Source organism: Plecotus auritus (genome assembly GCF_963455305.1).
Source record: "Plecotus auritus genome assembly, chromosome: 3".
NCBI lineage: Eukaryota > Metazoa > Chordata > Mammalia > Chiroptera > Vespertilionidae > Plecotus > Plecotus auritus.
In genome coordinates, this window is record NC_137772.1 from 169480930 (window position 1) to 169506822 (window position 25893).

A 25893-nucleotide genomic window follows, 5' to 3' on the forward strand; every position below is an offset into this window, starting at 1 on the left:
GGTGGCGGGAGGCTACTATGGCGGGAGGCATGAAAGTGGCGGTCTGTCCTGCAGTTGATGCTGGGCCCTGGGGCTGGTGGGCTGGGGGCGGCGGGGCAGTGCGGCTGTTCCTGGTTCTCTCCGGATGCTTGGTCTGTGGCTCAGGTACTGCCCGGGGCAGCAGCTGTCAAGGGGGCTGGTTCCGAGGGAGTTACATTCAGAAAAGTGGGGAGCGGTCCCGGGCGAGGCCGGTTACTCTGCTGAGTAGCGCGGGCTTTTGCGGAGAAAGAAGCTTGGTCGTCGGAGAATGGGCGCGGGTACTGCATCAGGGCCTGGGGCGGCTTGGTGGAGGTGCCCTCAGTGGGGAGGAGCTTGGAGCCTTTTGGTGGAGACAGGAAGGGAGGCCCGAACTGGGTGAGTAGCGGTTCCCGGAGCTGCGTCCGCTGCAGGGGCCTCCTCGAGTTTTTTGGTTAAAAAGAGGGAAACTCGAGAACCATTCGGGGTAGGCAGAGCTGCCACTGGAAAGGGAGCATCTCATTCATTCAGCACATTAGCAACACCTTCTGAGTGTATGATTTGCCAGGACTCGGGGCACGGATGGCTGAAATGCAGTAATCTCTCATCATTAGAGTCTAATGTCTTCTGCCCTTGTAAGGTCCTGGCCCCTACACGCCCTATGGAAGGGACCTGAAGCCGTTACATTCGCATTTCAAAAGAATAGATACAAGCGCCTTTCAGCATGAACAGGTTTCTTGTGGAAATTTAATTCCTCAGGCAAATTTATTTGATACTTACTACTGGATAATTGGCTTTGGATTGAGTTGAAAATTTTCCTTTTCTGCTCTAATTCAGAAAACCTAGAATTTAAAATTCTTCATAAATGCAATTGTTACTTCTATGGATAGATCACTTATTTAATGTTTATGAATTCAACATTTGGTTGCATAATTGTGGTGTTTCTACTGTTTGGACATTAGCGGTGTTTTTAGCTTTTAATTTTAGATAACACTTTGTGTATATCTTTGTGTATAACTTTTATTGCATTTGGATATATTTTTAGGATAGATTCTCAGAAATGAATTTACTAGATCGATAGCTAAAATATATTTAAGACCCTTGAAACATCTTGCTAAAGTACTTTACTGAAAAGGTGTGCCAGTTTGTACCACTATCAGCGATATTTACTTGTGACACTTGACAGCACCTTTGCTAACTTGATAGATCGAAAATGGCATCTTAATGTACTTAGCATTTATTGCATTATTTGTGAGCATATTTCAACTGTTATTAGCTATTTAATTTTCTGTTTTGACTTTTGAATATTTTGGAGTGTGTTTCTGTCCTTTGTTTTTGGCCTATTTGTTGTGATTTTTATTGGGATTTTTGTGGACTTTTAAAATCTTATTTGTATAAAGTTTTTTATATATAAAGGGTATAAATATATTTATAATCTGTTTATTGCCCCCCCTTTTCCTTTTCTTTTTTTAACCAGTTAACTGCCATGCGTCCAAAACGGAAACCATCCCCACACACCGCGATATTTTGAATTTAATTAGAAAAATCAATTTGCAATGAATATTATAAAAATAAATATATTACTCATAGTTCGGGTGTTCTTGAATTATTTCAGCTGAAAGTTCTTAAGAAAAATGATTTTAAAGTTGGTCAGGGCTGCCACTTAGGGAAAACATTTTTTTTTAATAGACGCTCGTGGCATGTGGGGGAAGTTCCATCGCTTGCACAGACACTTATGGCATACAATGGGTTAAAATTCTCACTTGTGGACATGCTTAGAGGAAGTGGGGGGCTGAGGGGAGGAGAGAGAAAGAGAGAAACTGATCGCTTGCCTTCTGCTCTTGCCCTGACTGGGGATTGAACCCACAACCCAGGTACGTGCTCTGACTGGGAATCAACAGGTAACCCTTCGTGCACAGGACGACACTCAAACCAACTGAGCCACTCCAGCCAGGCTGCCCCCTTTTTTAAATAGAAGATTTACTTTTTTTCTGTGGTCATTTGATTTTATTATTTAGGTTTATTTCCATTCATGCTTATAGAGCCCTCCAAATTGAATTGATACTATTTTTTGTGTGGTACAATTTAATTATTTTATTTTTTAATCTATAATTAATGCTAGTATTTGGTGTGAGGTGAGGATCTAGATAGATTTTATTTTCCAAATAACCAGTCAGTTGTCCCAAGCATCTCATTGAATAATCTTTTGCTAAACTCACTGACTTAAGGTGCTAGTTTTTTTTTAATCCTCACCCGAGGATATTTTTTCCATTAATTTTTGTTTTTAAAAAGAGGGAAAGTGGGGGAGAGGAGAGGAAGAGGGAAAGAGAAACATTGATGTGAGAGAGACACATTGATTGGTTGCCGCCCACCCATGCCCCTAAAAGCGGCTGGGGACAAATCTTCAACGGAGGTACTGCCCTTGGCTGGTGGACACTCTAATTGCTGAGCTAAACTGGTGCTTAAGGGGCTAGTTTTTTTTTTTTTTTTTTTAAATATATTTTATTGATATTTTACAGAGAGGAAGGGAGAGGGATAGAGAGCTAGAAACATCGATGAGAGAGAAACATCGATCAGCTGCCTCCTGCACACCTCCCACTGGGGATGTGCCCGCAACTACGGTACATGCCCTTGACCGGAATCGAACCTGGGACCCTTGAGTCCGCAGGCCGATGCTCTATCCACTGAGCCAAACCGGTTTCGGCAAGGGGCTAGTTTTTAAGGAGGCTTTTAAGTATGAACTGGATTACCTCCTTACAGAAATTAATAGGGGCTATTTAAGAATTAGAAGAGGTAGTTTTCATAATTTTTTAGGGTCTGTTCTGGTCCTTATACATACTATGAATAATTTTCATTATCTTCTACCTATAGATATTAATTGATCAGTGTTGTTTATTGAAAAGTAAGTTTGTAATGATCATAATTAAATATGAAGTTATTAACCTTTGAATAGCTGCTTTATCCTCCTATGTAATAAAAGGCTAATATGCAAAGTGTCCCCTTGACCAGGAGTTCGACCAGGGGGTGGGGCTGGCTGGCCAAATGCCCGCAGCCCCTCCCCCTGACTGGCCCCACCCCTGATGGTCCAGATTGGGGCAGACCAGCTGGACCCCACCTGTGCACGAATTTGTGCACTGGGCCTCTAGTAGGTAAATAAGTGGTGATTCACTAAATTCCAAAAAGGCATTTTTCTGAGAAATAGATCTTTGGGCTCAGAAAGCATTTTCCTGAATATTTAATTCATTCTGCTTTTTAACATGCTGGCTAACTCACTTTAGGGAGGGAAAGAAAGGTAGTGCATGTCCTTTTGCCATCAGAAGCACAGGTTTTAACATGAACAACTTGTATAGGTTGTGGGCTTGATCCCCAGTGGGGAACCTGTAGGGGGCTTCTGATTAGTGATTCTCTCTCATCTTTGATGTTTATGTCTCTCCCTCTCCCTTCCTCTCTAAAATCAATAAAAACATTTTAAAAAGTAAATAAAACATGTTGCTTTTTATAAAAGTTTCATTTCTTTTTTAAAAAATTGTGTTTTTTTATTGATTTCAGAGAGAGAGAGGGAGAGGGAGAAATAGAAACATCAGTGATGAGAGAGAATCATTGATGGGCCACCTTCTGCATGCTCCCCACTGGGGATCAAGCCGCAATCCCAGGCAGGTGCCCCTGGCTGGGAATCGACCTGGAATCCAACTGTGACCTCCTGGTTCATAGGTCGACGCGCAACCACTGAGCCACACTAGCTGGGCAAAAGTTTTATTTCTTTAGGAAAATGACATTGGAAAATTTTAAAGTTAGTTTTAAAACATTGTTACCCTTTCTTGGCATTAAGTGTTTCAAATGACCTATGTTAGTGATACATTATATTACCTGGTGCTGTGGGAAAGAAGGGGTTAATAAGTGTGAAACTTGTTGTTTTTTAAATTTGTAAATACAGTAGTTTTCAACTTCATATAACCTTACTCTTTTACAATCTCCAGAAGAAAATAAATTATTGATGAGTGTATTCTTTTAGCATATTTATGAGTATATTTTTTTTTAGTATATTTGTTAGACAAATGTCAACAGGACTTGGAAAGTTTTCATTTTATGAAAGATAGGATTGGAGGAAATCCAAGTTAATATTGGATTAAATCCTAGTAAGAAATTGGTGGATGGGGTTTAGGACATGCTACTCTAAAATATAGTACCGTGGCACATTGAATATTTTAATCTGAAGGAGTTTGAGAAAACAGTAGAAGCAGGAAGGTCACTGGAACCTCTCTTTCTTTGCCCTTCTTCCCTGAAACAGGCCATAAAATCCTTATATGAGCCCTGGCCGGGTGGCTCAGTTGGTTGGAACATAGTCACGTACATTGAAAGGTTGTGGATTCAATTCCTGGTCAGGGCACATACCTAGTTTGTGGGCTTGATCTCTGGTCCTGGCACTTACAGGAGGCGATTGATCGATGTTTCTCTCTCACATGGATGTTTCTCTCTCCCCCTTTCCTCTCTCAAAAATCAATAAAAACATATCCTTGGGTGAGGGTTAAAAAACAAACTCATGTGAGAAATGCCCTCTCTGTACCTGGAGGAAAGGAGCATCCTTGTCTCTGAAGACAAATGGACACTAAGAATCCTTGCTCAATCAGGCCTTGCTCAATCTCTCCTAGTTTACCACATTTACCTCACATTCCTTAACCTGTCATGTTCCTTCAGATTGTCCAGTCTTCATCAAACCAGCATAAAAAGTACATCAGTTTCAGGTTTCTTTAGGTCCTCATTTCCTTATGAAGGCTTTTGTGTCACTTAAATACTAATTTGTATGCTTTTCTTCCTTTGTCAGTTTAATTTGCAGGCCCAGCCAAGTACCCTAAGAGAGTTAAGGAAGACTTTTTCTCCCCTACAATATCAAGACTGATTTTTTTTAAGTTGAGATATAATTCACATACCATAAAATCCACCCTTTCAGTGGTTTTTAGTATATTCACAAAGTTGTGCAACCATCACCACTAATTCCAGAATATTTTCACCCATCCCAAATGAGACCCTATACACACATCTTAGCAGTCACTTTCCATTCCTCTCTTCCCAGCCCCTGGCAAACACTCATCTACTTTCTGTTTCTGTGGATTTGCCTATTCTGGACATTTCGGATAAATGGAATAATTCAATATGTGGCCTTTTTTTTTAAGTCTGGATTCTTCCACTCATTATAATGTTTTCAAGGTTCATCCATATTTTAGTATGTATCAGTACTTTTTATGGCTGAACTAGAGGCCCGATGCGCGAAATTTGTGCATGGGTGAGGGGGTGGGGGCCCTCAGCACAGCTTGCACCCTCTCTCAATCTGGGACCTCTGGCTCCTAACTGCTCGCCTGCCTGCCTGCCTGATCTTGCCCCTAACTGCTTGCTCCCCCACGCCAGCCTGATCTCACCCCTAACTACTTGCTCCCCCAGCCTGATCGCCCCTAATTGCTTGCTCCCCTGCCAGCCTGATCGCCCCTAACCGCCTCTGCCTTGGCTCCGCCACCGTGTCTTTGTCTGGAAGGAAGTCGGACGTTCGGACGATGTCCAGTCTATCCGGTCTAATTAGCACATTACCCTTTTATTAGTATAGATAATACTCCGTTGTATGCATATACCAAGTTTGTTTATCCATTCATCAATAGGTGGACATTTGGGTTGTTTCCACTTTTTAGCTATTATGGATATTGCTGCTATGCATATGTATGTACAACTTTTGTGTGAACATTATGTTTTCATTTCTCTTGGGTATATACATAGAGGTGGAATTGCTGGGTCATGTAATAACTCTGTGTTTAACTTTTTGAGGAACTGCTAAACTGTTTTCCAAAGAGGCTGTATCATTTTACATCCCTGGTACCAATGTCTGAGGGTTCCAGTTTCTCCACATCCTCTCTAACACTTGTTATTGTCCTCATTTTGATTATAGCCATCCTAGTTAGTGTGAAGTGGTATTTCATTGTGGTTTGAGTTGCACTTCCCTAATGACTAGTGACTCTTTTTATGTGCTTTATTGGTCATTTGTATATCTTTTTTCCCTTCAATTTTATGATTCCAGTTGTACAGCTTAGGGGTTAGACAATCATATATTTACACAGTATTCTCAATATTTCCAGTACCCCAACTGGCATAGTTATTGCAATATTATTGGCTATACTTCCTATGCTCTACTTACAACCCCCTTAACTATTTTGTAACTACCAATTTATATTTCTTAATGCCTTCACCTCTGTCACCCAGCCCCCAAACTTCCTTCCCTCTGGCAACCACCAGGTTGCTTTCTGTGTCTATGAGTCTTTTCAGTTTTGTTTGTTTATTTTGTTCTTTAGATTCCATATAAGTGAAATCATATGGTATTTGTCTTTCTCTGATGGACTTATTTCACTGAGCATAATAACCTGTAGGTTTGTCCATGCTGTTGCAAATGATAAGATTTCACTCTTTTTTATGGCCGAGTAATATTCCATTGTATATGTGTACCATACTTATTTATCCCTCATATATTGATGGGCACTTGGGTTGCTTCCATATCTTGGCTATTGTAAATAACGCTACAATGAACATAGAGGTACATATATTCTTTCGAATTAGTGTTTGGTGTGTGTGTTTAAATATATTTCTTTATTGATTTCAGAGAGGAAGGGAGAGGGGGAGAGAGAGATAGAAACATCAATGATAGGAGAGAATCATTGATTGGCTGCCTCCTGCACACCCCCTACTGGGGATCGAGCCCACAACCCCGGGCATGTGCCCTTGGCTGGAATCGAACCTGGGCTCCTCCGCAGGCCAACGCTCTATCCACTGAGCCAAAGCAGCTAGGGCTGTGTGGTTTTTTATAAATATCCAGAAGTGGAATCACTGAGTCATAAGGCAGGTCCATTTTTAATTTCTTGAAGAAGTTCCATGCTATTTTCCAGTGTCTGCACCAATCTGCATTCCCACCAACACTGCATGAGGGTTCCCTTTTCTCCACATCTTCACCATTGTATATTTTCTTTGGAGAAATGTCTATTCAGTACCTTTGCCTATTTAAAAAATTGGGCTATTTCTCTTTTTGTTGTTTAGTCTTTTGTTATGTGTTTTAGATGTTAGACCTTTATCAGATATATGATTTGTAACTATTTTCTCTCATTTTGTGGGTTGTACTTTCAAAACAACACAGGTTTTTAATTTTTATGAAGTCTGATTTATTTTTTATTTTCGTTTTTTGCTATGCTTTAGTGTCATATATAAGAAACCATTGCCTAATCCAGTGGTTGGCAAACTCATTAGTCAACAGAGCCAAATATCAACAGTACAACGATTGAAATTTCTTTTGAGAACCGAAAACTGACTTCTGCGCATGGGCCACGAAGTTTCAGTCGCACTGTACGTGCGCGCCCGCACGTGGTATTTTGTGGAAGAGCCACACTCAAGGGGCCAAAGAGCCGCATGTGGCTCGCGAGCCGCAGTTTGCCAACCACTGGCCTAATCCAAGGTCCTGAAAATTTACACACCTGTGTTTTTTATTAAGCATTTTATAGTTTTTGCTCTGACATTTAGATTTAAGACTGCATTTAACTTCAAAATTAGTCTTAGCTTTTACCCTAAAACAATTTTGGATTGGTGGGCATCATTGCCTTTTTTGTGTGTAACTTTGGCTTCCTAATGTTTGGTTGAGGATTTTGTGTTTTTATGGGTTTTGTGTGTTTTTGTTTTTGTTCTTTTTTTTTTTTTTAAATATATTTTATTGATATTTTACAGAGAGGAAGGGAGAGGGTTAGGGAGTTAGAAACATCGATGAGAGAGAAACATCGATCAGCTGCCTCCTGCACACCTCCTACTGGGGATGTGCCCGCAACCAAGGTACATGCCCTTGACCGGAATCGAACCCGGGACCCTTCAGTCCGCAGGCCGATGCTCCATCCATTGAGCCAAACCGATTTCGGCTGTTTTTGTTTTTAGTTTATTTAAATCTACCCACCTTTATATTAAGACCCAGAGAGATAACTACATTTCTACTTAAAGTAGCACTTAATAAATTGCTAAGTACAATATAGAACTCAGGGATAAGTTATTTAAATGTTTTGTGGTAAAGAAGGGAGCTTGCACAATTTGAGTGGGTAGACACGAAAGAGTGGTTACTTTTAAAAAAAATATATATTTTTATTGGTTTCAGAGAGGAAGGGAGAGGGGGAGAGAGAGATAGAAACATCAATGATGAGAGAGAATCATTGATTGGCTGCCTCCTGCACGCCTCCCACTGGGGATCGAGCCCGCAACCCAGGCATATGCCCTGACCGGGAATCGAACTGGTGACCTCTTGGTTCCTGGGTCGACACTCAATCGCTGAGCTACACCCGGCTGGGCAGAGTGGTCACTTTTTTAAAAAATAGGTTTTTAATTGATTTTTTTAGAGAGAGTGGAAGGTAGAAAGAGAGAGAGAGAGAAACATAGATTGGATGCCTCTCTCACACTTACCACCAGGGTATCAAACAGGCAACCCTGGCATGTGCCCTGACTGGAGTTGAACTGGTGACCTCTTGGTGAAAGGCACAATGCTCAATCCACTGAACCACACCGCGGCTGGGCGAGAGTGGTCACTTTTACTTTTTAAAACATGTTTTTATTGACTTCAGAGAGAGGAAGGGAGAGGGAGAGAAAGAGAGAGAAACATCAGTGCTGAGAGAGAAACTTCAGTCAGCTGCCTCCTGCATGCCCCCTACTGGGGATTAAGCCCTCAACCTGGGCATGTACCCTGACCAAGAATCGAACCATGACCAATGTGAGAGTGGTCACTTTTAAACTTTAAATTAACTGAGATTGAATACAGAACTTCTGAGGGGCAGAATGTTCTGTGTTGGTAAAACCAAAGGCAGTGCATATATTCATTGGCTGTTCTTAAAACTTGAAACAAACATCAGGAAGAAAGCAACTTTGCAATCTTTTTAGTTTTGCTTAAAGTACTATACATATCTATATATATAAAACCCTAAGTAACTGGTCACTATGATGTGCCCAGTCAGTGCATTCCCACAGCAGGAGCGCAGCTCAGCTCAGCTGACGCAGGGCTCATGGCTGGTGAATGCAGCTGCAGTGGCGGGAGCCTCTCTTGCCTCCGGCCTCCTCCGTGGGAGTGCTACCGAGCCTCCTGGCACAGCAGGGCCGGGATGAACGGGAGTGGTGCAGCCCCCAGCATGCCGCTTCACGCACTACTACATCCCTCAGGGGATGTCAGACTGCTGGTTTCGGCCTGATCCCTACAGGCCAGGCCGTCCGACATCCCCGGAGGGGTCCCGGATTGCGAGAGGGTGCAGGCCAGGCTGAGGGACCCCACTGGTGCACGAATCTGTGCACTGGGCCTCTAGTATATATATATAACATTGCCAATTCTGTTCATCCTACCCAGGAAAGGGATAGAGAAAAACCACAAGATGGGGTTACTTTAGCTTTGCCTTTTTAATGGAAACAGGACCTGGGTATGAATCTCAATTAAGCTAATTTGATGTTGGGCAAATTCTTTTTTTTTGTTTTTGTTAACCCTCATCTGAGGATATTCTCCCCCCTCATTGATTTTTAAAAAAAAATATATTTTATTGATTTTTTTTTACAGAGAGGAAGGGAGAGGGATAGAGAGTTAGAAACATTGATCAGCTGCCTCCTGCACACCCCCCACTGGGGATGCACCCGCAACCAAGGCACATGCCCATGACTGGAATCAAACCCGGGACCCTTCAGTCCACAGTCCGACGCTCCATCCACTGAGCCAAACCGGTCAGGGCCCCTCATTGATTTTTAAAAAATATATATTTTTATTGATTTTAGAGAGGAAGGGGAGAGGGAGAGAGGGATAGAAACATCAGTGATGAGAGAGAATCATTGATCGGCCACCTCCTACTGGGGATTGAGCCTGCAACCCGGGCATGTGCCCTTGACTGGAGGGTTAAATGAGATTGCACACTGTCTGTCTTAACACTAAATATGTTAAGCTTTTGTTATTACTTATTCTGGGTTAATGACTATTTGTAGTATCTAAATAAAATTGGACAGAAATAAGACTGTCTTATTTCTTTTCTCATTTCAGTTACCTTGTTTCTCAGTCACTGACATTTTAACCCCAACTTTAAGAAAGTGGTCAGTGAAATGAGTTAATAGTTATTAACTTGTTCTGTTACATTTAATTCTTTTTTTTTTTTTTTACATTTAATTCTTATTTTCTTTCTTTGCATAAAGCTGAAATTGATGTGGTCATGCTTCAGGAATCTCGAGTTTATACTATGATTGCCAGGCAACAATTCTGTTATGAAAATGTGCTTATCCCAAAGTGGCATGATATATGGACACGGATACAGGTAATAATTTGGAGGCCCCTGGCAGGGGCAGCTTTTGTGAATGTTTGTCTGTATTAGTGAGCTCTTTGACACTTCCTGTCACACATAATTTTTATTTTATTTTATTTTTAAAAATATATTTTTATTGATTTCAGAGAGGAAGGGAGAGGGAGAGAGAGATAGAAACATAAATGATGAGAGAGAATCATTGATCGGCTGCCTCCTGCACACCCCCTTCTAGGGATCGAGCCCACAATCCAGGCATGTGCCCTTGACTGGAATCGAACCCAGGACCCTTCAGTCCACAGGTTGAGGCTCTATCCACTGAGCCAAACCAGCTAGGGCCACACACAAATTTTTAAAAAGTATTATTAACCTTGGCAGGGTTGAGATTATCCTGAATTGTGTTTTTATCAATAAGCATTTTTTCCTACTTTATGTTCCTCTCTCTGCTTATTTAAGTAGCTTATAATACTTTACCCTGAGGTAAACTTTCTCCTTTTCCCAAAGAAACTTCTTTCTTCTCTTGCCCTCTTCTTTTTACACATGCGCGCGCGTGCACGCGTGCACACACACACACACACACACACCCTACACATCCTTTTCTTTTTTTTTTTTTTAATGTATTTTATTGCTTTTTTACAGAGAGGAAGGGAGAGGGAGAGAGAATTAGAAACATCGATGAGAGAGAAACATCAATCAGCTGCCTCCTGCACACTCCCTACTGGTGATGTGCCCGCAACCAAGGTACATGCCCTTGCCCGGAATCAAACCCAGGACCCTTGAGTCCGCAGGCCGACGCTCTATCCACTGAGCCAAACTGGTTAGTGCCATCCTTTTCTTTTTAAAGGCCTTATGCCTTTTTTGGCCTGGAAACTGTTGTGTGTCTGTCAGGATGTAAACTCTTTTGCCTTGCTGCTCTTATTTTTATTCTGCACAGGATGTTTCATAAGCCTCCTGAACTGAAGTTTCCCCTTGATAGAATGAATGACTTTGGTCTCATTTATTTCATAACGCCATTAAACCACCTGGCAAAGCAAGAGTGTCTGGCTGTAATAGTGATTGAACAAAATGAGTCCTTTTGAAAATGGTGCTACTCTCATAAGCATAGTTACTAATAAGGGCATTTGTTGTTCACATCAAAAACGTAAGGGTGGGCTTGTGGGTTTCTTTTTTTTAATTCTCTTTTTTTTATTGTATGATATAAAAATCATATTCCACCTGGGGCAAATTATAATCAACATGTACCCATAATCAGTGATTTGTGACAAAGGGTTGAATTTCTCAGCCTGTCATTATGGGAAACCTTTTTGGGGCTGTTTATGCCTGGTAATTTTCTTAATATTCTAGGCCCTGACTTTGTATGATCTCTTATAAATAGCTGTATTGTGGAAGTCTTTTTTCTCCCTATGTTCAGGCCTAATAGTAGATTCAGATCATGTTAACTACAAGACATTCTAACAGCTGCCTCTCTGTACCATGTGCAATGTTTTTTGTCCAATTATGTTTTAGCCACTGCATCTCTATATTTCTCGTAAGCCTTGTGGAAAACTAGTGCCATTTCTGATTTAGATATTTAAAGTTTTATGTTAATTTAAAATTTTTATTTGTGAAAAATTTATTCCTATTTTGTGTTACAGATTCGGGTAAATAGTTCCAAACTGGTACGAGTCACCCAGGTGGAGAATGAGAAGAAACTGAAGGAGCTAGAGCAGTTTAGTATCTGGAACTTTTTTTCTTCCTTTTTAAAAGAGAAATTGAATGACACCTATATTAATGTGGGACTATACAGCACAAAAACCTGCCTCAAAGTTGAGATTACAGAGGAAGACACCAAGTACAGTGTCACTGTGACCCGCAGTAAGTCTTACCCGTGTTTTTATGATGGATTCTATAGTGAGAAGGGACTGAACGTTGGAGGGTATAATTAGTGAGAAAGAGAAGTCAGCCCAAGATAATTCCATTTTGGTTCTGATTATAACCTGAGTTCACTACTGCTCCAAACAGTTTAGGGAGACTCCACCCCACATAAAGCCCTTTAGGCCTAGATTTGAGACTGCACAGATCTTGAAAGTACCTCCTTACCTAGAATTGTGAAGATGCACATTCTTAGTTCTTCCAATGGCTCTGACCTGATATTCCTAGTATTTCTCAGAGTTTAAAAGATGTATTCCTGCCTTCTGGGCACTTCTAGACAAAGATAGGTGTCCCGAAATGTACAGGTCTACATTTGAAGACATGAACGGTTAAATAATAAAAACTGAAGAGCCCTACCTGGTTTGGCTCAGTGGATAGAGCATTCGCCTGTGGACTAAAGAGTCCTGGGTTCGATTCCAGTCAAGGGCACATGCCCGGGTTGCAGTTTGATCCCCCGTAGGGGGTGTGCAGGAGGCAGCCGATTAAGGATTCTGTCTCATCATTGATGTTTCTATCTCTTTCCCCCTCTCCCTTCCTCTCTGAAATACTTCCTCTATATAAAACTGAAGAAGGGCAGAACTGAATATTAGTACTTGATAAGTAAAAGGTATTTGTGGAATGATAAATATGAAGATCACTGCAATTTAAGGCTTATTCAGTGGAACTGGGAGAAGCCCTCCCTTCTCTGAATGTCTGAGAAAGTTTCACAGAGGAGGTGGATCATTATCCTGTTGAATTCTCTGTGACTTTTGGTCTCTCCCTGGTTACCACCCAGGGTCCTGGATTGTTGTGAGTAGTGGAAACATTCTTGGGTTTTGCTATAAAATAGTTTGTGCCTTCTAATTGCCCCAGGGTTTCACAGTTCTTTGGATTGGCCTGTTGTTTTTATTGTTTTTGGTTGGTTGATTGGTTTTTGTATTTCTTTTACACTTACTGATCTTTTTTTTAAAAAAAATATATTTTATTGATTTTTTACAGAGAGGAAGAGAGAGGGATAGAGAGCTAGAAACATTGATGGGAGAGAAACATCGATCAGCTGCCTCCTGCACACCTCCCACCGGGGATGTGCCCACAACCAAGGTACATGCCCTTGACTGGAATCGAACCTGGGACCCTTCAGTCCGCAGGCCGATGCTTCAACCACTGAGCCAAACCAGTTAGGGCCTGATCTTTTTTTTTTATCCTATTCCATTTGTGGATCTCCCCTAGACTCAGCTCTTGAATGTGAAGGCTGTGGGAGGGTATGATATGCCCCTAAGGGGCCTCTGCTTGGGCCCCCTGGTCCTGAGTGAACTGTGTTTGAATGTATGTTTTTCCAGCACAGTGGTTGTATAGCGAAGGGAAGTAAATGGTGGTTTGGGCCAGAAGAACAGCCAGTTAGAGAACAACAGAGGGCCCAGATCCAAAGTTCTAGGCCTGTGGTCGGCCAACTCATTAGTCAACAGAGCCAAATCTCAACAGTACAACGATTGAAATTTCTTTTGAGAGCCAAATTTTTTAAACTTAAACTTCTTCTAACGCCACTTCTTCAAAATAGACTCGCCCAGGCCGTAGTATTTTGTGGAAGAGCCACACTCAAGGGGCCAAAGAGCCGCATGTGGCTCGCGAGCCCTAGGCAAATCTGTTAAGTCCCAGCCTGAGTGACTTAAGGCTTGAAAGCCAGAGTGGTGGAGACCTCTTGTGGGCAATTGCATGAAGTGCTGATGCCACTATGCCTGGCTCTATCCAAAGCAAAGCTTGGTTTCTTTTAGCCTTGGTATAGGTAGCCAAAATAAAAATAAGATCTTCAGGAAAGTACAGGTTAGACAGAGACGTAATTACCCTTTCTCTTTGGAAGGGTGTCCCAGCTTTGTGTGGAATTTATAATGCTATTTAGGTGGACTGTTTGTATTTATTTTATTAGCTGACCAATAATGCCAGCATTGCTTTTTATTCTACCCAATAATTCCCTCTTATCCATGGTTTCACTTTCTGTGGTTTTAGTTACCTAAATTGTGCGCTGTTCTGGGTAGCGGGATAAAGTCTTGTACTATCCCATCTGGATATGAATTGTCCCTTTGTCCAATGTATCCACGCTGTATACCCTACCCTCCTGTTGGTCACTTGGTAGCCATCTGTGTTATCAGATTGATTGTCACGGCTGACTGTCCCCGTATTGCAGTGCTTGTGTTCAAGTGCCCTTAGTTTATTTAATAATGGCCCCAAAGCACAAGAGTAGTGATGCTAGTAATTTGGATATACCAAAGAGAAGCTGTGAAGTGCTTCCTTTAAGTGAAAAGGTGGAAGTTATTGACTTAATAAGGAAAGAAAAAGAATGTTGTATGCTGAGGTTGTTAAGATAAACGGTAAGAATGCATCTTCTATCCATGAAATTGTGAAGAAGGAAAAGAAATCCATGCTAGTTTTGCTGTCACAAGTCAAACTGCAAAAGTTACAGCCACAGTGCATGGTAAGTGCTTAGTTAAGATGAATAAGGCATTAAATTTATGGGTGGAAGACCTGAACAGAAAACGTGTTCCAATTGATGACTGTGTGTTGCACCAGAAAACATTGAACCTATACTAAGACTTTAAGCAGGGAACCCTGAAATGAATGGCCACATTCACATAACTTTTATTACAGTATATTGTTATAATCTAATTGTTAGTTGTTGTTAATCGCTTACTCTACCTATTTTATAAATTAAACTATCATAGCTGTCTTTGTATAAGAAAGTACATTACATATATGCTTCAGTACCATCCACGGTTTCAGGATTCCAGTGGGGTCTTGGACCGTATCCCCCAGCGGATGAGGAGGGACTGCTATAATACCTTTAACTGTTTGGTTCTCCTATTAAACAGAAGTCTCTATTTATTTCAGGATTTGACCCCAAACTCTTTCTCGTTTTCCTTCTTGGACTTATGTTATTTTTTTGTGGAGACTTGTTGAGCAGGTAAGTTCCAAGATTAGAGTGCGGAATGACGAGACTCAGACCTGTCCTTGACTTTTATTGTAAAAACTTTAAGTGCTGCCATTTCCTTTTCTAGAACCTTTATGGCTAGGCCATTATCTGCTTGGATAATTTTTAAAAGTACTTTAATACAGAAGTAAAGAGACAAACATTAACCACTTATTCATTTCCTGCCTTTAGGAACTTACTAGGTAAGCTAGGTGAAACTGACATGTACAAATACAAAGAAAAGAGATAGAGAAAAAAGCAAACATTGAACAAAGATAGAATCAACAGTAACTATGTATACAAGTAAAAAGAGTATTTGTGGAGTAGTGAATGAAAGATTAACAATTGGAGTTTGAAGTTGGGCTGGAGTGAGGTTGGTGGAAGTTGTTCCTTTTTGGGGGGATCCTAAGAGAAACTCAGGCAGTAATAACTGATAGAAAGAGCCTGGAATAGGAGTAAGAGTGCTCTGTTCTAGGCCCTGTGTTTGGTTTATCCTTCTGGGTAATCAGTTCAGTTCCAGTCTCCACAAGTGCAGTATTGTCCCTTCCTTCTCCCAGAGATGGTGTATGGTTACTCAAAAGAAAGATTCTTAATAAAAAATGGGGTTGGGAGAGATGCTGGGGATGAGAGTGGGAGACTAAACAGAGGTTTATTATTGGATATACTTGAGGGGACCTCATTGATACTAATCCTCATAATCTGGGAGTAACTATATTGTTCCAGTTTCTTCAGTTTTCTGACTTCAAGTTTTGTCAAATACCTGCTTTAATCTTGTATCTTTTTTCTATCTTTTGACTGGGATAGTTGTCCTAGTTGGAACAATGCCGTGTGTGAAGAATACACACATAGTCATGAAATACATTTTCTCTTTGCAGAAGCCAAATCTTCTACTATTCCACTGGGATGAGTGTGGGAATTGTGGCGTCTCTACTAATCATCATTTTCATGCTGTCCAAGTTTATGCCCAAGGTAAGTAGCAGAATACTCATGTGGTTAAGATGAGCCTGGATAATTGAAAGATAGTTTTCTTATGTAATTTAGCAGCACTGAAATTTGCATTGATATCTAATCCAATGTCCTATTCCTTCCTTAATTCAGAAAGGTACTTACCATGATGAAACTTGGAGCCTGATTACATATAAACTCCATTTTTATTTAAAACTAGAGGCCTGGTGCACGAAATTCGTGCATGGGGGGGCAGTCCCTCAGCCTGGCCTGCACCTTCTTCAATCTGGGACCCCTTGGGGGATGTCTGGGAATCCTGTGGGATCGGGCCTAAACCGGCAGTTGGACATCCCTCTCACAATCTGGGACCGCTGGCTCCTAACCGCTTGCCTGCCTGATCGCCCCTAATTGCCTCTGCCTGCCTGCCTGATCGCCCCCTAACCGCTCCCCTGCTGGCCTGATCACACCCCTAACTGCTTGCTTCCCCGCACCGGCCTGATCTCATCTGATCTCGCCCCTAATTGCTTGCTCCCCCGCACCGGCTTGATGGTGCCTCTAACTGCTTGTCCCCCTGCCGGCCTGATTGGCCCCTAACTGCCTGCTCCCCTGCACTGGCCTTATAGTGCCCCTAATTGCTTGCTCCCCCATGCTGGCCTGGTCACCCCCTAACTGCTTGCTTCCCCTTGCCAGCCTGATCATCCCCCTAACTGCCTGCTCCCCGTGCTGGCCTGGTTGCCCCTAACTGCTTGCTTCCCCGTGCCAGCCTGATCTTGCTCCTAACTGCTTGCGCCTCTGTTGGCCTGATGGCCCCTAACCGCCTCTGCCTTGGCTCCCACCACTGTGGCTTTGTGAGGGAGTAAGTGGGATGTCCGGAAGACATCTGGTCAACCCGGTCTAATTAGCATATTGCCCTTTTATTAGTATAGATTCTGTGCTTAGTGGGGGATTAAAGTCTCCTTCCTATTTGCTAATTACATAGTCAGGCTTTTCAGTTATTTAGCATCTTATTTTCCCAGTGTCCTTTGCAGACTGTACCACTTTAAATAGGAAATGTTTGTCAGAGATGTGTTTTTCAGTAGTTTGAATTTTTTTTTTAACATAGTTTCATTTTGCTTTTATGTATGGAAATCTTTTGTAACTTTTTGCTTTCACTTCTACTCTGTTTTAGAAAAGTCCCATTTACATCATCCTGGTGGGAGGCTGGTCCTTTTCGCTATACCTCATTCAACTAGTTTTTAAAAATTTACAAGAGATCTGGAGGTGCTATTGGCAGTATCTTTTAAGTAAGTGTTATTGGTTTTGCTTTCCTTTTTATATGTTTATAGGCTATTTTAGTTAATGAAATTAACTTTTAGGAGTTTAATAGTCCATGCCATTTTATTAACTTTTAAGAATCATAGTTCTTCACTTATTTCCAACCCCTCTACAGTTATTACCTTCTCTTAAATTAAAATGATGCTGCTCAGAAGAAGACTTTAATTTGTGTTGTACACCTTTCTTTATATGATAGACATCTTTCTGAAAAACTGTAAATTGACTTTAATATAATTGTATTTATTTTTATTGTTGACAGTATTACAGATGTCCCCCATTTTTTCCCTTCCTTTGCCCCCCTCCACCGAGCCCCTGCCTCACCCCAGGCCTTCCCCACACTATTGTCTGTGTCCATGGGCTGTGCATCTCTAGCCAATATAATAAAATAGTAATATGCAAATTGACCTCACTCCAACACACAAGATAGCTGCCCCCCATGTGGACACAAGATGGCCACCACAAGATGGCCGGCAGGGGAGGGCAGTTGTGGGCGATCAGGCCAGCAGGGGAGGGCAGTTGGGAGGGACCAGGCCTGCAGGGGAGGGCAGTTGGGGGGACCAGGCCTGCAGGGGAGGGCAGTTAGGAGTGACCAGGCTGACAGGGAAGGGCAGTTGGGGGGGACCAGGCCTGCAGGGAGGGCAGTTGGAGCGGGGGGACCAGGCCTGCAGGGGAGGGCATTTGGGGGGGGACCAGGCCTGCAGGGGAGGGCATTTGGGGGGGACCAGGCTGGCAGGGGAGGGCAGTTAGGAGTGACCGGGCTGACAGGGAAGGGCAGTTGGGGGGGACCAGGCCTGCAGGGAGGGCAGTTGGAGCGGGGGGACCAGGCCTGCAGGGGAGGGCATTTGGGGGGGGACCAGGCCTGCAGGGGAGGGCAGTTGGGGAGGACCAGGCCGGCAGGGGAGGGCAGTTAGGGGCGATCAGGCTGGCAGGGGAGGGCAGTTAGGGGCAATTGGGCCAGCAGGGGAGCAGTTAGGTGTCAATCAGGCTGGCAGGGGAGTGGTTAGGGCAGCCGTGGGCAAACTACGGCCCGCGGGCCAGATCCGGCTGTTCTATCCGGTTCTCTTGCTCTCCCCTCCGCTACTTTACTTTGAATTTATATTAGTTCACACAAACACTCCATCCATGCTTTTGTTCCGGCCCTCTGGTCCAGTTTAAGAACCCATTGTGGCCCTCGAGTCAAAAAGTTTGCCCACCCCTGGGTTAGGGGGTGATCAGGCTGGCAGGCAGAAGCAGTTAGGGGCAATCAGGCAGGCAGGCAGGTGAGCAGTTGGGAGCCAGCAGTCCTGGATTGCGAGAGGGATGTCCCAGATTGGAGAGGGTGCAGGCCGGGCTGAGGGACACCCCCTCCCACCCGTGCATGAATTTCGTGCACCAGGCCTCTAGTATATATAAAAGCCTAAGCAACCATTCTGACTGAACTACTGGAATGACCGGAACGACCAGCCGATTAGTCGGTATGATGTGCACTGACCACAAGGGGCAGCTGCTCAGTGCAGGCATTGCCCCCTGGTGGTTAGTGCACTCCCACAGCCAACCTCCCGGGGCTCCTCCCCCCAGCCGGCTGGCCCCCATGGGCACCTGGTGCTAAACCATTTGTAGACGACCTGCTTCTGGGTTGGGATTTCATATGTAGCAGAGCAGCTCCCTCATTGCGATCTATTGAAAGTCAGCCTTCAACACAAGGGTTTGTCTCGCTCTCATCCTCTCCCTTCCCTGGGGGCTACCCACCCACCGTGGTGGCAGTGTGGCAGAGAGGGAAGGAGGATGGGGGGATGCAGGGAACCATGCGGTGGCGGGGCAGCATTGGCAGCCAGCGTCTGTTCCTTCCATGCCCAGTTCGGTGACCATTGCCTGCTCTCCCGACCCTGCCAGGGCCTTCAGGCCCCTGGTTGGGATGGGTAACTGGGGGTGGGTGGCAGCAGATGCAGCCCCTTTCCCAGGTGGGCTGAGAGCCAGCTCCCTCCTTGGAGCCAGCGGCCAACCACCCGTGGTCCCTCCCTCACTCAGTGCCCGAATTCGTGCACTGGGCCTCTAGTATTCATATAAGTTCTTTACTTAATTTCTTCCTGTCCCTCCAACACCCCTCCTCTCTGAGATCTGTCAGTCTGTTCCAGGCATCCATGCCTCTGGACCTATTTTGTTTTTCAGTTTATTTTGTTCTTTAGATTCCACATATAAATGGGATCATGTGCTATGTGTCTTTCTCTGACTGGCTTATTTCACTTAGCATAATAATCTCCAGGTCCTTCCATGCTGTCACAAAGGATAAGAGATCCTTCTTTTTTACAGATGAATATGTAGTATTCCATTGTGTAAATGTACCACAGCTTTTTAAAAAATATATATATTTTATTGATTTTTTACATAGAGGAAGGGAGGGGATAGAGAGTTCGAAACATCGATGAGAGAGAAACATCAATCATCTGCCTCCTGCACACTCCCTACTGGTTATGTGCCTGCAACCAAGGTACATGCCCTTGACCGGAATCAAACCTGGGACCCTCTAGTCCGCAGGCTGACGCTCTATCCACTGAGCCAAACCAGTTAGGGCTTACCACAGCTTTTTTATCCACTCATCAACTGATGGGCACTTGGGCTGTTTCCAGATCTTAGCTATTGTAAATAGCACTGCTATGAACATAGGGATGCATATATTCTTTCTGATTGGTGTTTTGGAATACTTAGGATATATTCCTAGAAGTGGGATCACTTGGTCAAATGGGAGTTCCATTTTTAATTTTTTTAAAGAAATTCCATACTGTTTTCCATAGTGACTGCACCAGTTTGCATTCCCACCAGCAGTGTACTAGGGTTCCCTTTTCTCCACATCCTCACCAGCACTTGTTGTTTGTTGATTTATTAAAGGTAGCCATTCTGGCAGGTGTGAGGTGATTCCTCATTGTAGTTTTAATTTGCATCTCTCTGATGATTAGTAACATTGAGCATGTTTTCATATGTGTATTGGCCATCTGTATGTCCTTTTTGGAGAAGTGTCTATTTAGGTCCTCTGCCCATTTTTTAATAGGATTGTTTGTCAATATAATTGTATTTCAAATATACTTGAGGACTTGAAGAAATAACTCTTCATTGAATCTGATCTGTAAAGCAAGAATTCTTTTTTTGTACAGATAGTAACTCTTAATCTACCCTTTGAGAGGTGATTAATCTGGATTTCCGTATATTGGGTGGTTTGTTGTTAATCCTCACCCGAGGATATTTTTCTTTTTTTAAAATATATATATATGTATATTTATTGATTTCAGAGAGGGAGAGAGATAGAAACATCCTATCTAATAAAAGAGTAATATGCAAATTAACCATCACTCCGCCACGCCCACAAGCCATGCCCACAAGCCAATCAGGAGCAAATATGCAAATAAGCCCAACCAAGATGGCTACGGCCACAGAGAGCAGGAGGGAGGCTTGGGTTTCCCTGGCAATGGAGGAAGCCAAGCTTTCCGCCTGCCCTTGCCAGCCTAGGCCTCCACTCAAGGCTACAAAGTTTCAATGATAGAAGATACATAAACCCAAACAGAAATGGCAGCAGCCACAGAGCTGGAAAGAGCAGGAGGCTAGGGTTGCCCCTGGCGATGGAGGAAGCCAAGCTTCTTTAGCCCTGGCCAGCCCAGGCCTCGCTTAAGGCTGCAAAGTTTCAATTATAGAAGATACATAAATCCCAAAATAATGGCTGCCGCCACGGAGCAAGCAGAAGGCTTGGCTCTGCTTCAGGCTACAAAGTTTCAATTGTAGAAGATAAATAAACCCCAGATACCAGGGCCTCTGCTTGGGTCACCAGGGTGTGTTGCCGGCCTGCAAACCACCACAGGCCCCTCGCCCAGGCCGCCCCACGCCCCAAGGGAACCCCCACCCTGATCCAGGACACCCTTCAGGGCAAACCAGCTGGCCCCCACCCATGCATCAGGCCTCTATCCTATCTAATAAAAGAGTAATATGCAGATTGACCATCACTCCAACACACAAGATGGCTGCCCCCATTGGTCAAAGATCCTGCCCCCATGTGGACATAAGATGGCCACCACAAGATGGCCAGCAAGGGAGGGCAGTTGGGAGGGACCAGGCCTGCAAGGGAGGGCAGTTGTGGGCAATCAGGCCAGCTGGGGAGGGCAGTTGAGAGGGAACAGGCCTGCAAGGGAGGGCAGTTGGGGCGATCAAGCCTGCAGGGGAGGGCAGTTAGGGGTGACCAAGCCGGCAGAGGAGGGAAGTTGGGGGCAACCAGGCCTGCAGGGAAAGGCAGTTGGGAGGGACCCAGGCCTGCAGGGGAGAGCAGTTGGGGGGACCAGGCCTGCAGCGGAGGGCAGTTAGGGGTGACCAGGCCTGCAGGGGAGGGCAGTTAAGGGAAAACAGGCTGGCAGGGGAGCAGTTAGGCATCAATCAGGCTGGCAGGGGAGTGGTTAGGGGGTGATCAGGCTGGCAGGTAGAAGCGGTTAGGGGCAATCAGGAAGGAGGCAAGCGAGCAGTTGGTAGCCAGCAGTCCTGGATTGTGAGAGGGATGTCTGACTGCCCGTTTAAAACGGGCAGTCAGACATCCCTCGAGGGGTCCCAGATTGGAGAGGGTGCAGGCTGGGCTGAGGGACACACATCCCCATGCATGAATTTTGTGCACCGGGCCTCTAGTCAGTGATAAGAGAGAATCATTAATCGGCTGCCTCCTGCATGCCCCCAACTGGGGATTGAACCCGCAACCCTGGTATGTGCCCTTGACCCGAATTGAGCCTGAAACCCTTCAGTCTGCAGGCCAATGCTCTATCCGTTGAGCCAAACCAGCTAGGGCCCGAGGGTATTTTTCCATTGATTTTTAGAGAGAGTGGAAGGGGGAGAGACAGAGAAACATTGATGTGAGAGAGACATAGATTGGTTGCCTCCCCCACATGCCCTGACCAGGGCCAGGTATCGAGCCTGCAACTGAAGTATGTGCCCTTGACCAGAATCAAACCTGGGACCCTTCAATCCTTGGGCTGACACTCTATTCACTGAGCAAAACCGGCTAGGCCAAATATTGTTTTTTTAAAAACAAGACTGTTCTAGAGTTGTTCAATGTGTAGCAATGCTTCATTTGACGCAAATAAATTAGGGATAAAAGGAAGGATGGAAGCTTAAAAAGATAAATATATCTGAATGATAGCAAAATGTATGATAATTGACTAATGATCTTGTCCATTTTCCTGGTTCAGTCAGTGCTATGTAGTCACTTATTGCTGTTCCCCACACAAATTATTTTACTAATGTCTTCTTATAGGTTATGTCCTCGCAGTTGGATTTATGAGTTTTGCAGTCTGTTACAAGCATGGGCCCTTGGAGAATGAACGAAGTATCAACCTGCTGACCTGGACCTTGCAGCTGATGGGCCTCTGTTTCATGTATTCTGGTATCCAGATACCACAGGTTGCTTTTGCCATTATCATCATTGCTCTGTGTACTAAGAACCTGGAGTATCCTATTCGGTGGCTGTACATCACCTACAGGTGACTGAAAGGCAATGTAACTATTGAAATGTGCAATGTGTTGATAGAGTTGCAGCAAAAGGATACAAAAGTGTTGACCTGGGAGCCTCTTTGCTAATGAAAATTTATTCTATTATTGCTTCTGATTTTGTCCTTCCTGAGTCTCTTTTTTTAACTCTCTATAGGCATTTTTATAGTTTTATTATAGTTATTTTATATAAAAGTATCCACTAAAGTGTGATGTGTTCATATCACCACTAGATGGTGCAAAATATATTACTTTTATATCAAATGCCTCGGGTTACATGGTTTCAGAGTATTTCACATTGGCTCTCAGATTGCTCTGGGAGTCCTGGTCTTTTCTTCTTCTTCTTCTTTTAATTGATTTTTTTCCCGTTCTGTAGAGAGAGAAGAAGGGAGAGGGAGAGAGAGAGAAACATTGATCGGCTGCCTCCTGCATGTCCCCTACTGGGGATAGAGCCCACAAGCTGGGCATGTGCCCTGACCAGGAATCGAACCATCAACCTTACAGTCCACTGGACGATGCCCAACCAGTTGAGCCACACTGGCCAGGGCTGAAAGTCCTAGTCTTAAGATGTAATTCATAGTGTGTTATCACCTTGCATAGTGAATATGGAATGGTCTCAGGTTGTCATTGGTGGTTCTATTACAGATAGTCAAGGGTGATATCTTCAGTTTGGGGAACAAAGTTAATGGACCACAATTTTACACCATCATTTTTGGTCATTTTCCCAGTTTTTGGAAAATAAATACTTTATCGTTTATTGGCAAATAAGTGAATTTACTCACAATAGTGAATAATAATTGACTATTCTGACTTGTCACTAATAGTCTGACATGTCAAGAGTACATTATAACTAAAGCTATCTGGCCCAGGCGGCATGGTCACAGTTCAGTTCCTGGTCAGGGCACATACCTGTGTTGCAGGCTCAATTCCCAGTGTGGGGCGTGCAAGAGGCAGCTGATCAATGATTCTCTCTCATCATTAATGTTTCTATCACTCTTTCCCTCTCCCTTCCTCTCTGAAATAAAGAAGGTCAGGCTCTCTGCTGTATGCCTGGCCTACTGAAGGGAGCTAGAGGTAAGGGTACATGTAGATTACTGATTAATGATTCATGGTGTTATTTTGGTGAGCACAGAAAGATGTGTAAGGCAACAGAAAAGATTGTCCCCCCTCGTCTCCTGACAGAAGAAGAGTATCGGATACAAGGAGAGGTGGAAACTCAAAAGGCGTTAGAGGAGCTTCGAGAATATTGTAACAGTCCAGACTGCTCTGCTTGGAAGACTATTTCTCGAATCCAATCTCCAAAGAGGTAAATTCTTGGCCAGATATGCCAAGCATCTGTCAGGGTGACTGTGACCTTGAGTTTTAACAGATCATACTTCTAGGTAATAATTCTGTATTTATGGCTTTATTTTCCTGTTCACCTAGTAGTCAAGAGAAAGGTTACGTAATCATATGTTAAGTGGAGCCTGTGTTTTGGTTCCTCAAGGAACTATCTACTCTAGCTTTGATTGTAGCATAGACAGGAAAAGATTCCAGTACCATATCAAGTGTCCCTTCTGATAGTATTGCATTACTCTTTGAGCGGTGTTTTCTGTTTGTTTGTTTGTTTGTTTGTTTGTTTGCTTTCGGGGGGAGGGATGGGATTTTTTTTTTCCTTTTTATTTGGGAGCAACTATACCAGTGAGTATGTGAAGCTTCAATTTAGAATCTTGATGGCATAAAGTTTATAGGACCATAAACATGAATGAATGTGTAATGACCCTTAATCCTTTCTTATCAGAATTACAGGTGTCTAAAGGAACCTTGGCACTTCCATAGCTAAAAAGGATAGGCTAGTGCTTATTAAGCAGGATGAGATTGCAGGGGATGTGGCCTATGACCCCAGCTTTCCTTTTCTCCTTGTCTCTGGTTTTAGTCTACTTAACTGCCAGAGTAAGGACAGGGATGCTGTCTGGACTCAGTATAATTTGAGTAGATCAAGGGTTTAAATTTATTCTTATTTTGAAATAAAAATAGAAAGGGCATAAGGTTCCTAATGAATATTATCTTCTCTTTTCCAGATTTGCTGACTTTGTGGAAGGTTCTTTTCACCTCACACCAAATGAAGTTTCTGTCCATGAGCAGGAGTATGGGTTAGGGAGCATTATTGCCCAGGATGAGATCTATGAAACATCCTCTGAGGAGGAGGAGGACGCAGATTCTCGGTACCCCACTTTCACGCAGAACAACTTTTTGACTTAGGTAGAAGTCAGTTATTTTTATGTGGACTGGCTTGGTACCTTGAAGGTCCATGTCGCATATGTTGTGCATTATGCTTCTCAGCTTGTTGAGACAGAGTGAGATACTGCAGGAATTCTCCCACTGAAATTAGAAGCCTGAGTAGGCCTCCCTCTGGTGGTCTTTGTGGGATCCCTGGGGAATGGGAGTGGATAAAGTAGTGAATGCTCCCCTGGTTAAGCAGTCAGCTCACCTTTTATGTTTCCAAAGATACTGGATGAGCACAGCTAGCACAGCCTTCTAGCTCCTCTTCTGGAAGTTGATTCAGTCATGGCATTTCTACCGCTGTGACTGGCACTCGGAAGTGAGAACTGTTATCTGGGTTGTATTTCTCAGAGAGAAACCCACAAATCTAAGCCTCTTTCACTTCTACTTTTATTCCAGTGACTTTAGAATAATCCTTGTTTAAAGAGGAAAATGGATTTTTGTTTGTCTGTCTTATTTTTTAAACGGACATATATAATTTTAATTTCTTAAAACTCCTGTTCCAGCCGAAACCGGTTTGGCTCAGTGGATAGAGCGTCGGCCTGCGGACTCAAAGGTCCCGGGTTCGATTCCGGTCAAGGGCATGTACCTTGGTTGCGGGCACATCCTCAGTGGGAGGTGTGCAGGAGGCAGCTGATCGATGTTTCTCTCTCATTGATGTTTCTAGCTCTCTATCCCTCTCCTTTCCTCTCTGTGAAATATCAATAAAATATATTT

The 25893-nt window shown here is 43.5% G+C and overlaps 1 protein-coding gene across 1 annotated transcript; it reads left to right on the forward strand.

Moving 5' to 3' along the window:
• On the forward strand, positions 1-25893 carry NEMP1 (nuclear envelope integral membrane protein 1). Its single transcript, XM_080662341.1, has 9 exons — positions 1-144; positions 10210-10328; positions 11948-12167; positions 15087-15159; positions 16041-16134; positions 17279-17393; positions 22682-22907; positions 24047-24220; positions 24975-25893. Exons 1-9 carry the CDS (start codon positions 18-20, stop codon positions 25153-25155), a joined length of 1329 nt encoding a protein of 442 aa, XP_080518467.1. The 5' UTR covers positions 1-17; the 3' UTR covers positions 25156-25893.